Source organism: Marmota marmota, unplaced genomic scaffold (genome assembly GCF_001458135.2).
Source record: "Marmota marmota marmota unplaced genomic scaffold, marMar, whole genome shotgun sequence".
Lineage (NCBI taxonomy): Eukaryota > Metazoa > Chordata > Mammalia > Rodentia > Sciuridae > Marmota > Marmota marmota.
The window spans coordinates 19303515-19325017 of record NW_025999968.1 but is presented as its reverse complement, the minus strand read 5'-3'; the positions used below and the strand labels follow the sequence as shown (position 1 = coordinate 19325017).

Here is a 21503-nt window from a genome sequence, read left to right as displayed (position 1 = left end):
CAGCTGCCTCAGGACTCTCTCTGAAGGCAGCACAATCTGAGACTCTCTGGAAACCCCTATCCTGGCAACAACCTCATGAATAGCCCTAGCTACCCTCCTGTTCTGCATTAGGATAACTCGGAGGCACAGCCTACATTTTTTTTCCAGAGGGTTGCAGCAAGATAAAAAGCCAGGTATTACACATACTGATAATCCTTCCTTCCTGGTCCCATTCTTCCTGCCTTTATTCCTGCCTCCTGATATCACCTGCCAAATAAACTACTTGCACCCATGACTTTGTCAGGCTCTGCTTTGAGTGGAATCCAAAATAAGTGTTGACCGCATCGGGATATTGATGGAGCACGGTGTGGATTTTGGCTTGGTGATTATAAATATAGACCAGGTATGGTGGCATATGCCTGTAATCCCAGTGACTCTGGAGGCTGAAGCAGGAGAATCTTAAATTTGAGGCCAGCCTGGGCAACTTAGTGAGAACTTATCTCAATACTTAAAAAGCCTGAGGATGTAGCTCAGTGGTTATGTGTTTGCCTCGTATTTTGTGAGACCTTGGGTTCCATCTTCTGTACAACATAAACAATAATGAAAAGAATTTAGTTATGGGAGTATTTATGAATATAAGGTAGGGTTAAAGAAATGAGTGATGGTATAGAATCCCAGGTTGAATAATGGTGGAGAATCATTACCACCCTTAAGGGCTAAAGCAGTATTGGAGCTGCGGCCTTCAGGATGAGGAACAAGGTGAGGCAGGCACAGAATTGAAGTTCTTCTCTCTCATTTTGTGCCAGTGTTAGCCTGAGCAAACATCTCCTTAAATGTGATGTCACAGGCCTCTGCTTGCCCCACTCTAGTCCTAGCATTGAAAACAGGACAGTTTGGGGCATCATTGTTCTCTCATACTTTGATTTCTTACTACTGCCTCCAATTTGCAAAACCCAAATCTGATTAAAAAGGTAAAGGGTGATAAATGGAAACATCAAATCCAACACATGATGTTTAGATGAATTAACATATAAAGTACTTAGAGAGGTATGTAGAATATGTTCTCATTTTTATTGCTACCATTATCATTGTCTACATGATGCAAAAGTTCAAATCAGGGGCTTCCTGAAATTCACTTAAGGAACTATGCCCTGATTAAACCTTGTTCATTTTATGGTGTGCCTTATTGAAGTTCTCTCTGTTAAGTTCTTATTGTTTCACATCATGGCATCCACAGAAAACATTTGTATAACACCAGAGGGAAGAGATGAGGTGGTGCTAAACCCGGGGCCACTGGCCCAGGGATTCTGCTGACCTCAAAGACTGTGGATCAGAATCTTAGCTTACCCACGCCATATAGGAAGCTCTGATCAAATCTATTATCCATACTGCACAGTAACATTGGCCATGCCACTTCCTTTTCCAAAGTCATATTTTTTAAATCTGACTTTGCTTTTCAGTAATCTATTAACTGCCAAGACCTAGTGTCATCTGCATTTTCTCATGAAAGACACATTATTTTTGATGATTACAGATTATTTGACATTTGCCACATTTATACCAAGAACCCTCCTTTTAGGGTATCTGTAATATATTGTTAAAGTAATGCATTAATATATCTCCTATTGGGTGGATTTGGGGTAATTTTCTGCATATGGCTATTCCTACCCTCAGCAGTTGAAGTTTCCCTGTCTTGTAATTTCCAAAGCTGTATCATTTTAGGAATCTAGAACTTTATTCTTACAAGTTCTCTTTCTTCTATTCTATTTTGTAACATCTGGAAGGTGGAACATATTCTACTCATCTTTAAATCACTATTGCAAGTAGTTAGGCACATTGCGTACACTTAATTTATTTTGTATGATTTCTACCTGTGTGTAGGAAGACTGTCCTGAAAAATATTGTCCACAATTATTATGCAGCTGGCCTCAGCATTTGGTGCCCTGCAGGTTTTCCTTTCATCCCTGCCATTTCACATTGGGTGTGAGAAAAGCAGCATGATAGGTCTCTCACCTATAAGTGAGCAACTTCCTTCTTCCTTCGTTTCCCAAAACGAGGGGTGGGGGTGGGATGCAAGCAAGAGGGTGTGGAGGTGAGGAGGGGGAACACAACCGAAAGGTGGAAGGTGATTTCCAAATCTGTGGGGTCACTTCTTTCTGTGGGAGAGCCTTTACTGACTCCTCACATTTTTCTTAGTCCTATATAAAAAAAGCAGTGCTCACATCACTTTACTGCGCACCCTGCTCTTTTTCCTTTCTTTCCCCGTCCCCCTAGCCCCCGCCCCAGGGCATTGAACCCAGGGGCGCTCTACCACTAGACTCAACCCCTTTCACATAATTATCTTATTTGTGACAGGGTCTCACTAAGTTGCCAAGGCTGGCTTTGAATTTGAGATCCTCCGGCCTCAGCCTCCCGAGTTGCTGGGATTACAGGCGTTCCCTACCACGCCCGGCTCCCGCGAGTTTTCCAAGAGCAAACTGCACAAGCACATAAATGCCCCAGACTGACACTAGTGAAAACACACCCACGTGCTCCGATCTTCTCCCGCGGCCGCAAGTTCTTTGAAACGAATCAGAGAGAAGTTGTCTTAGTGTCGTGTCTCACACTTTCAACACGATCTTTTAGACAAAAATAAAAGTTAAACCAAGAAATTTGAAAGAAGTCATGACAAGTGATAATCAACTTTCGTCTTTTACGCCTCTTCATGCTCTGGCGGGATTTACTTTGCGTTTTCGGGTGGTTCGGGTGCAGCAGCGCGGGCGTGGAAACTGCCTTGACACTCTGCCCGCAGCTGGAGAGGCGGGGCGGAGTTGTGACGTCATCGCCGCGGGGCGGGGCCTGCGGGGTCGCGAAGAGCATCGAGTTGCAGTGACGCCGGCTGCCGGCTCCCAAGAGCGATCCCGTGTCCCGGGCGCCCTTCGCATGGTCTGTTCGCGTCGAGTCCCGCGCGGAGATGGCAGACGACCTTGGAGACGAGTGGTGGGAGAAGCAGCCGGCAGGAGCAGACAGCAGCCCAGGTACCACTCTGCCCGCGCTCCCGCGGGGCCTCCTCTTGCGAGCCCTGCCGAGCACCTCAGCCGCGCCGCTTCTGGTCGGCAGATCCGGCAGGGGAAGCGGTGGGTGCCACATGCGTGCCCTCAACGCAGATCTGCCCGTCTGTCATTCAAGAACCCTTTCCAAGTCCTGTGTTTCTTTAACTTTTTTTTTTCCCCCCTTGAGGCTGGACGACAGTTTTCATGAGGAGAGGCAGTTTTGCCTCGTGGTTAAAGAAAATCCCTGCACTAGGTTCAAATGGCTTCAATTCAAATCGTGACTCTGGTATTCTAATACTTTGGGCTCCTTTTCCTCATCTGTAAAGTCAGAGTAATAATAATGTCTATTTCATCAAGTTGTGAAGATTAAATGAAGATACTACAAGTTGTGCACTTTGATACAGCACTTGGCACACATATATGCATAGTAAATATAAGCTACTGTTTTTCTTGCTCTCTTCATGTAATCTAGGATATTCGACCTGGAAATGGGTTTAAATAGAGATCATCCCTTTAAACTCACCTATTCTACAGATAGGAAACCTGTCCTAAAGATGTTAAGTAACTTGACAAGTTCACATAGCAAGTTTGTGTCAGAAACAAGAGTAGAATTCAAGTAACACAGTTTGAACTGTTTTTACCCTGCTGTGCTACTGTATACTTATTCCAGATGCTGTGGACATATTACCCCTGAGTAACATTAAATAACTCACTTTTAAGTGTGTGATGCCCCTTCTTACCAAGCATCTAACTAGAAAACTGCAGTGTTAAGACACTTCTGTGTACAGTGCCTGGAGATGGTAGGTGATAATAGCAGCTTGGCATTTGTTGAGTGCTTACTGTGTGCCAGATACTGTTTTGAATGCTTTGCATGCACGATCTCATTTAATCTTCATCAATACACCATTGGGTAGTCACCGCTGTTATACTCATTCTAGAAGTGAGGAAGTTGCACTGAAAAGTAATTTGTCCAGTGTTGGTGAGTGAGGAGCTGGAATTCACTTGCAGGCCATTTGAACCCAGAGTCTGCACGCTTTTGTTTCTCATAATTATTCTACTTATCAAAAGTAAGAATCTCATCTAAAACAATAACTCCTTATTGATTTCAAGAGACATTATTTGTAAACCCTTTTCTACACATCATTGTTATGGAAGTGTATTTGAGAACCTTCAGACTCCCATAGGTTGCTCAAGGTAGATAAGCAGCATTTCTAGTAAGCCTGTTTTTTTTTTTTTTTGGTACCAGGGATCTAACCCAGGGGCACTTAACAACTGAGCCACACCCCCAGCCCTTTTTATTTTTTTATTTTGAGGCAGGGTCTCTTGCTAAATTGCTCAAGGCCTTGCTGCTGAGGTTGGCCTTAAATTTGAGATCCTCCTGCCTCAGCCTCCCTAGCCTCTGGGATTACAGGCATATGTCACCATGCCCAGCTGCTACTAAGCTTTGAATGCCACCTCTTTGCTTATAATTCAGATGTGAACCTGGAACTCAAGGCTCAACTACCTGACTGCCTTTTTGAAGTCTTTTTTTAGTTATTTAATAGGGATGTCAAATGTAAATAAGACCCAAGTGCTGCATTATTCCTCAATCCTTCTTTTTTTAAAAAAATATTTTTATTTGTAGATGGACACAATACCTTTATTTCACTTATTTAGTTTTTTAATGTGGTGCTGGGAATCAAACCCAGCGACCCATGTGTGTTAGGCAAGCATTCTCCCACTGAGCCACAACCCCAGCCCCTCCCCAAACCTTCTTTTTCTCCAGACTTACCTATTTCAGTAAATTTTGCCACCACCTATCCAACTTCACAAGGCTTAGTAGCATCTTGATTTGTTCATTTCTTCCCTTTCTCCCTCACATTTTATATATGGAGTCCTGTTATCTCTCTCCAAAAGACAGCCTGAGTCTTTGCCTTTTTTTCCATTGGAGTACACACTATTATCCTTTTTTGTCTTTTTTTGAGGAGTGGGTACTGGGGATTGAACTCAGGGGTACTCAATCACCTAATCACATCCTCAGCCCTATTTTGTATTTTATTTAGAGACAGGGTCTCACTGAGTTGCTTCGTGCCTCGCTGTTGCTGAGGCTGGCTTTGAACTCCAGATCCTTCCGTGTCGCTTCCTGAACCACTGGGATTGCAGGCGTGTGCTACCATGCCGGCTATCCTTGTTTGTCTTTACCACTGCAATAATTTAACAGTTTCCAGTTAAACTTTGTTTCTCACTCAGAAACCTGCTCACTTTCTCCAATGGCTTTTCCCTGCCACACAGTGTAACTCCAGTGTAGCTGCCTACTTGCTAGAATTATAACTTATTGCCCACTAGTTTACACTGCCTCAGCACACTGGCCTTCATTCTGTTCCTCAACAGGCCATGCTCATTCTGATTCAGCCCTTTGTAATAGCTGTTCTGTTTTCAAATGGCTGGCTCTTTCTTAGCATTAAGAAATCTGTTCAGACATAATCTACTTAAAAAGGCACTTCCTGGTCAGCTAGTCTAGAATAGCCATCCAGTGGCTCTGTGACATTCCCACTGTATTATGATTCTCCACAAAGCATTGAGCACCAACTGTTATTTTTCTTGTTAAATTATTACTGTCTCTCAACACTAGAATGTAGGCTCCAGGTGAGCAGGGATTTTGTTTTTCTTATTTTTTGCTCTTTATTCTCAGGGCCTAGAGTAGTATATGGACACATGGAAAGCACTCATTCTGTAGTGGAGCTCAATGATGCACACCTGTAATCCCAGCAACTCAGGAGGCTGAGGCAGGAGGATCAAAAGTTCAAAGCCCTCCTCAGCAATTTAATGACACACTGTCTCAAAATAAAAAATAAAAAGGGCTGGAGATGTTGCTCAGTGGTAAAGTGCACTTGGGTTCAATCCCTGGTACAAACAACAACAACAACAAAAAAACCAAAACTACTCATTCAGTATTTGTTAGTTAACTAATTTGTTAATGTTTCACAACTGAATAAAATATTTGTGATTCTTTTTTCAATTCCTATGACTTTTTGCTGAATTTCTTCTGGAAATGATGGCGTAGGGGAACACTTGGCCCTTTCCTTTAGCTGAATAAGTGGGTTGGTTTTATTCGGTTTACTCTTTTTTACACCAAAGTGAGACTTTTGCAGCATTAATTTTATGTACAGCTTTGCATTGTAGATGTTGTAAGGCATTCCCTGTACATATAAAATTCAGACTTGGAATATTTACTGTAGATGATGACAACATTCAACAGAGAATCAACTTCAGGTTGCATCATTCTCAAAATTGTTTATTGAGCTTAGCACTAACACCAACAGAACTAGAATTAGAGGGGGAAAACTTAAATCAGCTTAAATTAAATTAAATTAAATCAGCTTGTGTTGTAGGATTTAAACATTGATGTGGTTCAGTCAAAATGCACATGACACTGAGACAGACATTCAGAGCAAAAAACAGAGGCAGGATGAATTTTAAAAAGCAAGGTAAAGGAAAGAGAAGAGAAAAAGATGGCTACATTATTTGTCATTGTTCTGAACTTGAAAACTTTTAACAGATAACCTTCATTGGCTAGTTTTTACTTTAGTATAAGTAATTTTCATGATTCTTGCAAATAATAAAATGAGTGGTTCTTGACAACAATTATGAAAGTTTAAAAGGTACAGGTATACATGTCTTTCTTCAAATCATATACAGTTCCTGCTATAATTTTGCTAAGTGTCCATGAGGATTTGAAAAATACCACTCATAAATGTGGTATTCCCCTCTCAGATTCAACAACAAATACAAAAATACATTATTGGCAAAATCCTTTGATCTGTCTTAATGTTCTTTGGCTGAAAACTTTAGATGCATTCATAGAATTATACATTTTACTAAGAATAACAAATAGCTGAAATATAGTTTTCCTTTATTTCAGTTTTCATAGAATTCTTAATCGAATTCTTAAATTGCTTAAGTATTATTTTTTAAGAATTATAATCAATGGGGCTGGGATTGTGGCTCAGAAGTAGAGCACTCGCCTACCATGTGTGAGGCACTGGGTTCGATCCTCAGCACCACATAAAAATAAAGATGTTGTGTCCACCTATAACTAAAAAATAAATATTAAAAAAAGAAAGAAATATAGTCAATGAGCTCTACTTAATTCTTATTCCTGAGTTCTTCGTTAGTGTAGTTCACACTAGGTCATGGGGTCAGCAAACATTTTGGTAAAGTTGCCTTTTGTAAAAACTTTAGGCTTTGCAGATCTGTTAACCAACTGTTGGAACTACTCAACTGTGCTGTTGCAGTACAAAGACAGTTGTAGACAAGAAGTATGTAAACAAATTAGTGTGGCTGAGTTCCGGTAAAACTTTTTTCATGGATAGTGAAGTTTGAAGTTTATTTAATTTTCCTATGTCATGAAATAGTCTTCTTTTAATTTTCTTTCAACATTAAAAAATGTAAAACTATTCTTAGCTCTTATAGGGCCACACAAAACCAGATTTTAGCCAAAGTTTTCAGACCCCGCCCCAGGCTCATCTCAGACACTGAATTCTGTTGTTTCTATAAAGGGATTTTGAAACATACCCTAGAGAAAATTATGTATTTCATTTGTACTCCATTACTCAGTCCATAATTATCAGACATGTGTTAGACCAGTCATTTGTGTTAAAATCAGATAGTTGATTCCAAAAGTTACAGAAGAGTAGTTCAAAGATCATTGAAGCTTAATAAATGAAGGGTTGAGAAAAGACTCCACCATAAAAGTGTCAGGTTTTTAAAAAATTTGTTATAAATTACATTTGTTTTCTTCATTTGGATTTTATCTACTTACTTTTAAAACTTTAATTAACTGTAGTCACTCTAGATGAGGACAGTGTCTTTTGTTTATATGTATTATTATTGTTGTTATTGTTCTTCAGGAGGGCCACATTTTTGCAGAAATAGGATTATGCACAGGTGGCAGGATTCTTTATGTTTCAGTTGTGTTATGTCAAAACACCGTTTTGTTGAATTACAAATAGTACATGCAGTTCTTCATTGTATTTGCATTTTTATTGTATTAAATATTGCTTGAAATGGGCCTGTGTTTTTGTTAGTAATCCTTTTATTAAAATAGGACATTATTTTCAAGATTTGCCTTAATGAGACTAGAACTTTATCATCATTTAAAGATGGATTTCTGTTGGTTGCCTTCAAAATGTCCATATTTTCTTAACCTTGTACAGTATCTTATCATCCTTTTCTTGGTTACTCTTGAATTTACGCCAACTTGGCATAAAAATGTACTGTAGAGAATCTTTTTACATGGAAGCAAACAATTTTGAAATCTTCAACAATACAACATATTTTCTGTTCCTCTTCCAGGTGAAACTTTCTCAGGGTATTTTGTTTTTCTGGGACTATTGTTGGTATATGTTATTTCTCCTGTTTCCACTCTAAGGGCTTCAGTGCTTTTTTCTTTCCATTAGCATAACTCCCAATGTTGAATGTCACCGAGGCATAGCTGCTTTTCCTGTCATACTTCATTGCCATCTCTTAGCTACATTGCTCACATATGTTTTGACTGAATGGCCTTCTCTCTTTCATCCATCCTGCATTCACATGAGAGTTATCAAATACTTGCTTCATGTCAGGCACACCTCTAGTACTCCCTTGCATATGTGAATTATTTTGGATGTCAGAGCTTCTTCATCTTTTGTAGTCCCTTTCCTTCTATCGTTCTCTTACTGCTTTCCCTTAACTTCCACTTTTCCATTTCAGACTTCTAATTCACTTACCCTCCCCATCTACTTCTCCCTCTGCCTCTTGCCTGTAGGGACTTTTGCCCATCATCCCTTTCTTTGGCTCCCATAGCTTGGTGCTGCCCATTTTCCAGCTCTTCCTCCTTGAAATTAAATGGCTGTTTGTGCACTGTCATCAGTGTACTGAAGTGGACGTAGCCAGGTGAACATGAGGAATTGCTACTGCTTTGTTGGCTCCATCCCAGCACACCTGATAGTTCTTAACCACAAGGATTTCTTCCAGGGCCATGACTCCAGGTTTTAATGAAGGATAACAAAAAATGTTGGGTCATGCTGTTCATTTAATTATTTTTCCCTCTGACCTAGGCTTTGGGAAATATAACTGTCTTCTGGGCCCAAAATGCCTTGTCTTGAAATGTTATTGTGTTACTCTGTCCACACTGAATTATAGGTACCTTTCTCTTGATTTAGTGAGAGAGCTTTCCATGTGATGAGAAGAATTACTTTAGCTTACTGCCAGGAAACTGTGTTCAGCCTTCTAGATAGGTTGTTTGAATTCAGTATTGTGTCATTGGGCATACTCATGGGTTATCACAGCTGGAAGGAAACTACTTACCTGATTTATATATGGGAAACTCAAGGCTTAGATTGATGAATGCCACACTAAGTGACACATGAGTGAAAAGCTAAGATTGAAATTTGAGTTTCCTGATTCCAGGCTTTTGCTGAATCAACTGATTTTTCTATAATATTGACTCAGGAGTAAGTGTGACTAAAGAAAGTCTTTTGAGATAATAAATTGTTCTTTTTTTTTCCCTAACACCCAGAACAGTGATGCTTATCTCCATAAAAGATGGAGTATTATTGACCTTTGATTCTCATCCCTTGATTGCTGTAGAAGGCAACAGTACTCATCTAAAATGAGTTGTCTTACAGCCAGCCTAGCAGTATTATTCCATGGTCTGAAATACACAGGATGGGCAAACAACTTGAAAAAAATGGGGCAGGAGATAAAGTGCTATCTATGAAATGTACATATAACCTTAGTGGTTGTTGGGTAAGCCACCCAGGGAGTATTAACTACTAATCTATTTGTTGTTTCTTACCTCCTTGTAACTAAGAATTACCACTTTTCTCCCTTTTTAATACCTTAAGTTGGATTCTAATTGTTCTGCCATTTTGATGGAAATAATTTGACTTTCCTGAAGCTGTTAGGAATTCTTGATACCACATTTTCTTAGAAAATATGATTATTCATTGAAGTTCTGAAGAATGAAGGATTACTCCTTTGTTCACCAGAAAACTCTTGAATTGTCGTAATGAATTCAGTCCTATCCGAGGCTGACGATTATACAAGTAGCATAAGGAATCGAGTGGGCTTTGAGGTACGAGTCTGAGCCTGTGATTGTACGTGTGTGCTTATGCACAAATAGAGCTGAGAAGATAGGATGATCACCAGGTCCACCAACCTGTGAATGAACTGTCTGCCAGTTGCTGCTTCACATTTCCCGAAGAGATAGCTGTTCCTTTCTGGCTTTCCACAGCCATACTTTCACATTGCAGATATTTCTGTAGACGGTATCCAGACAGTGTGTCCATATGACTTACCTTTTCCCTCCCATGTGGAGGTAAGAGTTAGAAGTGATGGTTGTTACGATGTGTAATTTCCCACAGCCATTTTGGTGAATATGTTTGTCCGTAGGCCCTAGAGGGGCTTTTGTGGAAATCTTAGTGATGCTTGTAGATTTTGGTTTAGGAATCCGTGTTGGAATTCTTTGCTTACACACCTCCTTGATCTTGAATGAAACAAAAGAATGAAAGGTAGTTAGTTAATGGTTCATTGGTGGAAAAGCAGATGTTGTTCAGGACATGGAGTTAGTTTGGCCAGCATTGCCTTTGAAAGCTTTGGGTTCTGGGAATACATCATATTCAAGATTATCTGGTTGAAGAAAGAAATGTCTGCAGAGCAGTTCTGCCATTGTGTTTTGGATGTGAGCTATGTACCAGGGCCTAGAGGGCGGATAGTGGTAGATACAGAGAATTGTTTTTTGCTTTTGGCAATCAGAGTTTAGTGGAAGATAAATTTTCCAAATTATTCTCAACAAAGAGCCATGAGATTGCCAGGAAAAGGTTGATTTCAACTAAGGAGTCTTAAGAGTGCTTCATAAAGAAAACAGCATTTGTTTGGGACCTTTAATAACTTTTAGGATTTTTAGCAGCAGGAATAAGGGGAAGGAGTTCCAGAATAAAGGAATTGTTTTGGTGAGAAAATAGGATGAGAAAATGCTTTTGGAAGTTGCTCTGAAGCAGGACAGTATCAGATTTGGTTGAGAAGTGGAGTGGCTTCAAATTAGATTGTGCTTGAGAGGAGGGATTGGAATGTAAATTGGGGCCACATAGGGGAAATTTTAACTGCTCCTATAGATGGGAGTGGGGTGAATGGTTGGGGGTTACAAAGAAGGTTGGGGGGAGATCTCCAAAATTGTTTTACTATTTATTCACTGGTTTACATAAGGAGTGAGGGAAGAGTCACAGGTTGAATGATGTAGACTGAAGGAGTAGGTCAGTGGAGCAAAATTGGTTAAGAGTAAATTTCTACTCAATGGCAAGATTGTAGAAATGTTCTGTTATTTTCATTTTTTTTTTTTTTAAGGAAAAAAATACTCCTGGATAAGAATACTTGCTGAGAGATGGGAAGAAGAATTCAGCTAACTTCCATTATAATCCAGACTTGATGATTATTATTTTCCCCTGTGTTTATATCATTCTTGCTGTGAGTTCATAACTCTGAGTTCATAAATATAAATCTTTTTTTTTATCTTTAAATTTTATTGTATTTTTTTTTGTCATAGATATCTTATACTGCTTTTATGGAAACCCATCTCATAATTATTTTCCAGCCTGCAGAAATTTGTTTCCATATTTTTATTATGCTGATATAGTATAGCAAAGTCCCTTTATCTCTTTATGTACACATTCAGATTTTAAAATATAGTATGCAAGATTAATTGTATTTCAGTATTCCAGAAATGCAGTCAGATGTTTTGGGGCTTTTTAATTTTCAGTCATTGAGCATTTGGTCAAAAGGTACATTAGAATAGATTAGAATCAAAAATATCAGATTTCACTGCCTATAGTAAGGCTAAGTATTATTTTGTGGATATTGCTTCAGTTTACATGTATGTGTGTATGCATGTGCGCACACATGCTCACTCATGAACCAGTTTATGTTATAGCATACATTTCTTATTGAGGGACATGGATCATGGTTAAAGGTTTGAAATCTGCTGAACTAGAAGGAAGGAAAGGGCTTGGTGTAAAGCAGAAAATTAGGCATTTATTGTTGGGGTTGCTAACTAAAAATAATAAAGTATTTTCAAAATGTTCTTTTGTAAGAAATTACAAATATATGTAATAACAATTAGAACTTCATAGCCATAATTCACTTATTTAAAGTGCCTCAAACTTTTATAGCAATCTAAATAAGATTTTCAAATAAATGTTGCACCTTCAATGAAGATAAACCATATAGGGAATATACTTTCTTCAGCATATTTAGTCAGTTTTCTCTTTGCCTAGGTACTAGAAGAATATTTTGGCTTTAGTATTCTTACTGGCTTTTTTTTTTTTTTTTTTGCAATTATTCCCATGCATAAGATGTTAATACTCTGATATCTGTCTCCTTATCTCAATGCTTTTCATGCCTTTCAACTTGATTTTGTTGTCTCATCTTTAATGCTGATGTGCTATATCAGCATTTTACCTCTCAAATAGGCAAAACTTTTCGAAAATAAAATAAAATTCAGTGCCCCAGCCAGCGTTTAATGGGATGGGCATCTTCTACTATGATTATGGGAGTGATTTGATACTGTGCATCAAGAACTTTAAAATTCACACCCTGTGACTCAGTCATTTTGTTGTTAGGAATCTTTTCTAGGAAATAATTAAAGAGGCAGGCAAGGATATTTCATTTAAAAATTATTTAAAATGAAAAATAGACATAGTTTAAAACTCCAGCAGTAAGGATGTACTAAGTGAATTATAGTATAATCACATGAAATATTATGCTGTCCTTAAATAATGGTGCTTTGGAAGATAAAGGAAATGTTTACTCAGAAATGTTAATAGTTGGATTTAAAACTCTCTATATATTTTAAATGTGTATGTATGAAGAAAAGATACTACAAATTGAGTGTCCCTTATCTGAAATACTTAAGACCAGAAGTAGAATTTTGGATCTAGGATTTTTTTCAGATTTTGGTCTATTTGAATATGTATGATGAAATATCTTACATATTGACTGAAGGTAATTTTATACAACATTTTTAGTTCACCTGTGTTTCCACTACAATGTGTCATGAAATCAGGTGTGGAATTTTATACTTCTGCGTCATGTTGACACTCAAAAAGTTTAGATCTTAGAGCATTTTGGATTTCATTAGCAATTCTCAACCTATAGATGAAAATGCACCCATGCTATTAATGGTTAACTCTGATTAGGGGCTATGGGTGCTCTTTTTCTCTGTGTTTTCTGTAGATAGCAAACATTGAATTATACTGAGATTTAAAAAAAGGAAGGCAATATCTTAGCGATCAAGACATTTCTATGAACATCAACCTTATTATTCAAATCATGAACAGTAGAAGTTGCAGTTGAAATCAGTGATAGACTGATATTATGACCAAACCTATATAATAGCCTTTCCAAGGTAAGTTTCTCTGATGTCATTTAACTTTGTCAAGATTTAGATTGGTGGGGCTGGGGATGTGGCTCAAGCGGTAGCGCACTCTCCTGGCATGCGTGCGGCCCGGGTTCGATCCTCAGCACCACATACAAACAAAGATGTTGTGTCCGCTGAAAACTAAAAAATAAATATTAAAATTCTCTCTCTCTCTCCCTCTCTCTCTAAAAATAAATAAATAAACACTTAAAAAAAAGATTTAGATTGGTTCTCCAACTTACTATATAAGAATCTATGTTGGGGGCTGGAGTTGTGGATCAGTGGTACAGCGCTTGCTGGCATGCATGAGACCCTGGGTTTGATCCTCAGCGCCACATATAAATAAATAAATAAATAAATAAAATAAAAGATTCATTGACAACTAAAAAAATTTTTTTAAAAAAGGAATCTATGTTGGGATCCCATTTAAATTTTAAGTTCCTGTGTTCTACCCTTACAAATTGTAATTCATTTGTTTCTGGATATACAGAAATCCTCATATAAACATTTTTTTTCAATACTGGGGATTAAACCCAGGGGTGCTCTACCACTGTGCCACATCCTCAGCCCTTTTATTTTTTTTATTTTGAAATAGGGTCTTGCTAAATTGTTGAGGCTGGACTTGAACTTGCAATCTTCCTTCCTTAACCACCTCTGTTGCTGGAATTAAACTTGTGCCACCATGCCTGGCTATAAGTCCACATTTTTTAACAGATTCTCAAGAGTGATTTGTTCTGATACAAGTGATCAACCTACCACACTTTGAGAACTTGCTGTAGTTGAACTTCCTTCCTTGGCATTCTAATCTGCCTGGATATGGGCAGTTCAGCAGTATGAAAAGCCAAAGCATCCTGGCCCAGAGTTTACCTGCAATAGTACTCATCATAATCATCCATGGGACTTAAAAAATACTATAGATGCCCAGACTCCTCATCAGAACCTGTCACTTAGACTATCTAGGAGTAGGGTCAGGGCTTGTGAATTTTAAATGAGCAGCACAGTTTGTTAAATCTGTTCAATAGGACTGAGGATGTACTTTAGTGGTGGAGTGCTTGCCTAGCATACACAGGGTTCTCAGTTCAATCCCTAGAACTGCAAAACAATAACAACAAAACAACAAAGAAAATGTGTTTGATTAAACCAGTTGACCTGAAACATACCATTGGTGGAGCTTGTTTCTTCTAAGCAACACTGATATGTGTTGAAGAAAATGTGGCTTGGGATGGTGGTAACTGATAGGGCCAGCTCCCCAACCCCCACCCCCAATTTTTGGGTTCCTAATGTTTCCACATCATTGATGGCTGCAAAATTCTGTTTGTGTTTTCTTGGTAACACTGATTTTGCTACATAGTTTTTACCTCTAGATGGCAGCAAAGACTAGTTATTTTAGTAGGACAACTTTAAATGTCATTTCCCTAAATCTTAAAAAAAAAAAATGATGCTATTCTTTTTCTTTTATGAATTTTATACTTGGACTTGTTTCAGTAAATGAGGTATGGAGATTTAAAATGTCTCATCTCTTGGATCATTTTTGTAGAGCATTATATCAAATAGCTCCACCCCCCCACCCCAAATTTAGAGTGCATATTGCAAGAGAAATACATGCATATGGCTCTTTTAAGACCACACAGTGAATGTTCTATGCAGAGTTGGAGGCTCCTGGGTTTCATCAGAAAGCAGATGTCTTGGAGAAGATTAAGCAAGTTTGGAAAGCTCATTCATAGAAGAAAAAGATATTTTTTAAAAATGCTTAACTCAGCCATGGATTTTGATATTTGGAATGGACTACAATCTGAGGAATGATGAATCCAGTGAGGCAGAGGCTTTTATCTAGGGAGTAGTAGAAAGAAAAGCAATGTCTTTGTGGGATACATTCATTGAATTCTAAAAGTGTTGGCTTGTTTGAACCATAGGTTCTAAAAAGAACCCAGCAATCTATACAGTTCACTGGTTGCAGCAAGTCTTTAGATGAGTCTTATTGACCTAAAGAAGATTGGAAAGGTGAAATATTTTCAGTGTTACTCAAAGTTTCAGTTCTTAGCCTGGTTTCTACATGATCTTTGTGTTCTTTCATATTATCATAAAAGGCTAACATCTGAAAATATACCAGAACAAAATTACATTTATGAGGAAGCTATCAAATCCTAGTTAGACAGCTGGAGTCAGGATGTTTCCTTTTCTCTTAAGGAAATTAATTTTTTAAGTGCTTTGAACTTTTTGGTGATATATTGGCAACATATTGTGTAAGAAGGCAGTGTTCCTTTAGGAACAGGCCCGATTCCAGGGACTGCAGGGCTCTCATCACACCTTGTATCTTGGCTGTAGATGTTGAGAAGTTCAAGATTCCCTGAGACCTGGGGTCATTCTGACTTGTGGTCATTGAGGTCTGGTGGGCGAATGGATTTGGGGCTGCCTGACTCCCCCAAGGACCCAGCTGTGGAACACTTGGTCAAGGCCATGTGTTATCAGAATGACAGTGTTTTTGTAATTTTGTTTTTATCTGTGTTTAGTGGGAAAGTGCATAAGTAATTATGATGGATATAGTGATGAAAAGGAGGAAATGCTAAACTGGAGGGAAATATCCTTGAAATACTATTGCTTTCATTTCTTTTGTCTTTTATATTGTTTGGCAAGTCACTGATAATTTGTGTGTGGAGGGGGTAGAAATAACAGATAATGAATCTGGCAGGTAGCCCAAAGTTTCATATGCTGCTTTCGCTGTTTTTCTTCTTCATTTTCTTAGAACTTCCCATTGTGTAATAAAACTTTATCACTGAAAGTTTTAGTTTTATATGGCAAGGGGGACCTTCAAAGGGAAACCCTATAGTTTAATTAGCTCATTCCCATTAACCTCCTCTGAGAGAACATTTGGTTTTAAATAGCATTTCACTGCTGTAATTTATATTAAAGAGTTGTCCAGTTCTGAGGTTAAGAATAAATTGGTACCTTTGTTCTATAATGTAATGTGATTTATGGTTATACCTAGTCACCTCCCAGTCTCCCTTTCTATGATAATTACAACATGGGTATTAGGGCAAAGTAAGAATAAACATTCAAATATAGTTTTCAAAATCTTTTCTGACCCATTTGCTTATAGTATGTGCCAAACACATGCTTCACATGTAGAAATATTGTGTTAAAATAAAATAGCCTTAAATAACTGTCTTCCTTATTTATCCCCTTTCTTTTGTTCATCTGTCAGGTTTTTCTTTTATCACGGCCTTTTCTCCTTTTTGGTACCCTTTTTCTTTCTATTTTTCTTTCCCATTCTCTCATTTGGACGGGTTTAATTTTTTTCACTTGTTCTGAGGTTTACATCTTGGGATAATGACTAGGTCATAGACTATGAATCAGGCAAACAGGCTTGGCTCTCTGTTCTGATTGTGGCACTAACTAGCTGTAGGTCCCTCAGCAGCCATCTGTTGCCTGTGCAGACCTCAGTTTCTTCATCTTTAATCTAGGGATTAAAATATTCTTTGGAGAGTAAAGATATTGTATAGGAAAGTCTCTCACACATCCATTGTGCCAGATAAGTGTTAGTTGTTACTATTATTATCATTACTATTATTTTTCTCTTTTTCCTTATATTTGTTGTTAAAGTGCCTGTGTCTAATCATAATCCTAATTTATCTTTGCCTATTTTGTCTTTTTTTGTCTTCCTGCTTTTCCCCCTTGTTCTCTCCATCTCTCCATTTCTTTATTAGTGTAGGAGCTGATTCCTCGGCTATATCTCAAAGGATGTTACATTTGGCATAGAAAATGACCCCCCACACACATAATTTTCCTTCCTTATGCTACTTCTTTCTTTTATAGAGTTCACCTGAAAACATACTATCTATCTTTCCTATCTTTTCATATCAAAAAATGAAGCAGTTCTTCCAAATCACTGGTGAAGTCCTTTGGCCCTGACATTCTGTGATTCTGTATGAAGAACAGATATACACCAGCTGTGGCCACTAGGTACATTGTTAGCCATGTGAGTCTTTGTTGAGCATTGGCTACGAGCAGTATTTAAGTCCTAAGTTTAAATAATAGCTGGTTTTTATTCTCAAGATTGTAGTATAGGAAGGGTGACACATAATTAAATCACAAGGCAGAATGAAATGCCATAATAGAGCTATAAACAGCAACATTTTAGAAACCCAGAGAAAGATTAAAAAGTAAGGAAGGTTTTCAAGGAGCACTGGAGGAGTGAGTAGGATTTCAATAGGAGGAACAAGGGAGAAAAGAGCATTTCATCCCTACAATCAGCATGGATAAAGGGTGTAGGGCAAGAAGGCCAAATGGTATGTGGGAAGACTGTTAGGAATATGTTCTGACAAGGGTGCAGGGCATGTCCAGAGTTTAAAAGGGAGATGAGGCGAAAGATGGAGGTCATGGTCAAAGGTTCGAGCAACTGTTATTTTGGCCCTAAGTAATACAAGTATGCTTTTTGGAGGAGGCTAGAGAAGTGCAATGATCAGGATGATTTTGGGGATGAAGGTTGGACGATAAAGGAAAGAGATTAAATGTAGATCAACTGCCTTTTTTAAGATACTATCTGTACTAAGGCTTGCATTTAGGGAATAGTACTTCAGATGGGAACTGGGGAGGACAGAGAAAGAAATAATAGAGTGGTTGATTGGATCTAGATGATGAGCAAAAATGTGGAGAATGTTTCCCAGGTGTTCAACCTGGGCAAAGAAGAAGATGATATACCATCACCAGATGTAAGACAAGGAGCAGTTCAAGAGAGAGTGCATGTGTGGACACATGCTGAGTCTGCAGTGTAGTTGGGCCTTCCTTGTGGAACTGTGTGGTATGAAACTTTGGAGATGTTGCTTTGAGGATCATCATAGAGAAATTACTACCCTTCAGTGGTTGAGATAATCCAAGAAGTAAATGTAATTCCTACTCACCTGCCACTCTTCTTCTCTCACCATAGAACTTCTACATTCCTTTCCCAGAACCTGAGAGATAAATTTTCTGGACCTTACCATGTTTCCACATCCTTTGCATAAGGCCCCCCAATCTTACTGATAGTGTAACTATTTTTGAGAACAGCCCACTAAAAAAGCATTTTGTCCCATTACTTGAACAATGTGTAGTGACTGACCATTATCTAGGTACTGACTGGCCTATGTAGGGAAAGGAAATCCTGCCCCTCTCTTCCAGTGACCTTGCTGCCCCCCTTAGCCATTGTGTCTGGACCAAGCAGACAGATTACATAAACTTGCACTCTGCAGGGAGATTTACCACTTCTTGGCTCTAAGGCATGTAGTATGGGCAGGATACCCCCTTCAAAGCAAATTTCCTTCCTCATTGGCAGTCTGAGAAAAGTCTGAAATAGGGCCACGGTTGATAGGTGTGGCTGAAAAAAACAGTGATAATTGTCCATTGTTCTCCTCTCATTTCCATTCTTCAAAGCTAATATCAGCAGCCTCAAAGCATTTACCTTTTCTAAAGTTTCTGTAATAAATTTGTATTCTTATAATGAGAGAAAAGTTCTATATGAAATAAAAGAACTTGCTCATATATGTTACTATGAGAGATATTGTCCTTCTCAGAATGATCCCTACTCTCTGACTTCCTTCCTGATGTCCAAAAAGACCCTTTGAGGACCTGTTACAGTTTTTAGTAAACTCCTCTTTGTATAAAACTAGTTTTCTGAGGCATCAGTAGTGACTGCTATTGATGGGCTCAGGCAAAACCAAATTGAAATTCAAAAAAGAATTCCTTAAGAATTTCCTTACGAAGAAACCCCAGCAAATCCACTAATAGGGAAGGATGGTAATGCATTCTTGAGAAATTGCTTTGAGTTATGTGACAGTGGCTGTGTTGAAGCAGGATTTTATATGCCTTTAATTGTTATGAGAGGAGACATAAGAGGACAGCTTGAAATGGCAGTTTTGATTTGGGATGCTTCCTCATTTTATAGTTATTGTGCTCTTGAATAGGAAGCATCTAGGAACTGATTGGCCTATGTAGGGAAATTGGAGACTGACAAAGTTGAACCCTAACATTTCTTCTGATCTGGGAAACTACATCATTAAAAAATGATTTGGTGAGCATCCATTTTTTCCTTATTAAGTTATGATGTTGCTTGAAAAGTGGGAATCCTAGGCTTCTTCAAAGGCAGATGCCCCACTAACTGTGAGCTAAGTTGATGGTGTGTGTCTTTATGGTGACTATACCTTGATCTCTTGGTTCCCTTTCTGAGGGTCTTGAGTTATTATCATGACTATCAAGGCAGCCTCTGGCTTATAACATAAGCTCTGATGTCCAAGGTCATGATGCTTCTTCCATGGATCATTGTCACTCACTTATGATGCTTTTCTTGCCAGTCATCTCTGAAACTGATTAGGTGCCTATTGCTCTGTACATATTGATGGCCTTTCCAAAGATCATTCTTTATACTTGGCCTTTCTGTTTGTTCCTTATAGAATGCTGCATTAGGATAAATTGGATACTAACTGCAGCTCCAGTGTTCCTTGAGTATGGTTTCCTGTTGATGAGAACATGAGCTTTTCCTTGGTCTTGCTTTCTCCATCTCCTGTCATCAGCGCCATCTCTAGTTCAGTCTTTCCTGTGTCTGCCCATGCCTGCTTGGCTTCTCACATTCATTTTCTCTTGTTACTCTAACTGGCTTCAGAAGGCAGGAAGGGTTGGAAGGAAAGGCAAATCACTGTTGGCTATGGAGATCATGGAAGGTTTCAGAAGAGGTGGTCAGACTTTTCAATGTGTCTTACTATACCTGATAGGAGAATTTTACCCATGTACAGCAGTGGGGAGGTAGCAGGGAAAGCTTGCATGTATTTAGGGACATTCAGAGCTTTCTGGTTGAACTGGCAGATTGGTAAGACAGCATGAACAGGTAACATTAGGCAGGCTGTGTCTGTCACCATAGGTTGTGGAAAGGATCAAATGCAACTTATAATGCTTCCCCTTGCACTGAGGTAGCTTCTGAGTATTTTGCCATGGAAAGAGAATGGAACAAAGTCAGACCTGTGTCTACATCTCAGGTTTGTCCCATACTAACAATGATCTGCTCCCATTAAGTTGCTGAGTGTTAATTTACTTATCTCTATAATTGCAATAATACCCTTTTTAGAGGGTTGTTGTAAAGGAAAATAATATTGTATAAAGGATTCACTTTTTTCCTGTTACAATATCTTACTAACCAGAATCCTTTTGTGGGGACACAGATCAACACCACCTAGCACTGTATTCAAGACTCCTCACAGTCTGACTGGACTATGTCTTTTGAGCCTTATCCCTGCCCCACTGCACTGATCATTGTCCTTGAACGTTAGTTGTTTGCTCTCTTGCCTACCTCCCCCAGTACCCTGTGTGTACCTCTTTGGGACACCCTATTGCTCTCTCTATTCCAGATCTCCTCATCTTCCAGCCCTTACTCACATCTCATCTGTTTCTGAAGCCTAACTCCCTGTACCAACCTAGAGTAGCCTGCTCCTCCTCCAAACTCCCGCAGTACTTACTGTCTACACAGTTCTTTATCTGTGCTGTATAGAAGCTCATCTGGCTTACGGAGTCAGTTGGTTCATTTTTCTAATGCAGCAGTTTTCAACCAGGAGGTGATTTTGCCCCTCACACATTTTTGTGGTGGTTGGGGGATGCTGCATGGCATTTAGTGAACAGAAGCCAAGGATGCTACCAAATATCCTACAAAGCACAGAACTCCCTTCTCCCAAACCAAGAATTATCAGGCCCAAACCATCAGTAATCCTGAGATTAGGAAACTGCTCCAATGGGGAAAGAGCTGATGTAATGAGAGTTAAAAGAAATTAATTCATGTAATCTTAGAGAAGGAAACAGATGTTTAGACACTTAGCATTATGACCCTTACAAGTGAGAAAATAAGAAAAAAGAAATCTAGTTACCAAAGGAAAAGAAATCAATGCAAATTATTGGTGTGTTTATGTCCCAGCCTTATTCCCAGTCAGATCTTAAATGTTTCAAAAAAGATAGCAAGACTTAGATAGAATCCAGAAATTACTGGAAGTTAGAACTACGCATGAGATCACCAAGTCCAGTTCTCTTATTCGCAAAGGCTAAATGAT

The 21503-nt window shown here is 38.7% G+C and overlaps 2 protein-coding genes across 6 annotated transcripts in view; one reads left to right on the top strand and one right to left on the bottom strand.

Annotated features, from left to right (window-relative positions):
• Nucleotides 1–2805: 2805 nt before the first annotated feature.
• Nucleotides 2806–21503, top strand: part of Cmss1 (cms1 ribosomal small subunit homolog) — a 330444-nt gene continuing 311746 nt past the window's right edge. For 2 of the 4 annotated variants that reach the window (XM_048803458.1, XM_048803457.1), the window contains exon 1: nt 2806–2996. In XM_048803458.1, coding sequence (XP_048659415.1) covers nt 2933–2996 — 64 coding nt within the window. In that variant the 5' untranslated portion in view covers nt 2806–2932. The remainder of the gene's footprint in view (nt 2997–21503) is intronic. The other 2 variants (XM_048803461.1, XM_048803459.1) reach the window with 2 other exon arrangements.
• The window catches only part of Filip1l (filamin A interacting protein 1 like), a 270009-nt gene continuing 254764 nt past the window's right edge, over nt 6259–21503 (bottom strand). For both annotated transcript variants that reach the window (XM_015478586.2, XM_015478587.2), the window contains one exon: nt 6259–10518. In XM_015478586.2, the coding sequence (XP_015334072.1) occupies nt 10327–10518 (192 nt within the window). In that variant the 3' untranslated portion in view covers nt 6259–10326. The remainder of the gene's footprint in view (nt 10519–21503) is intronic.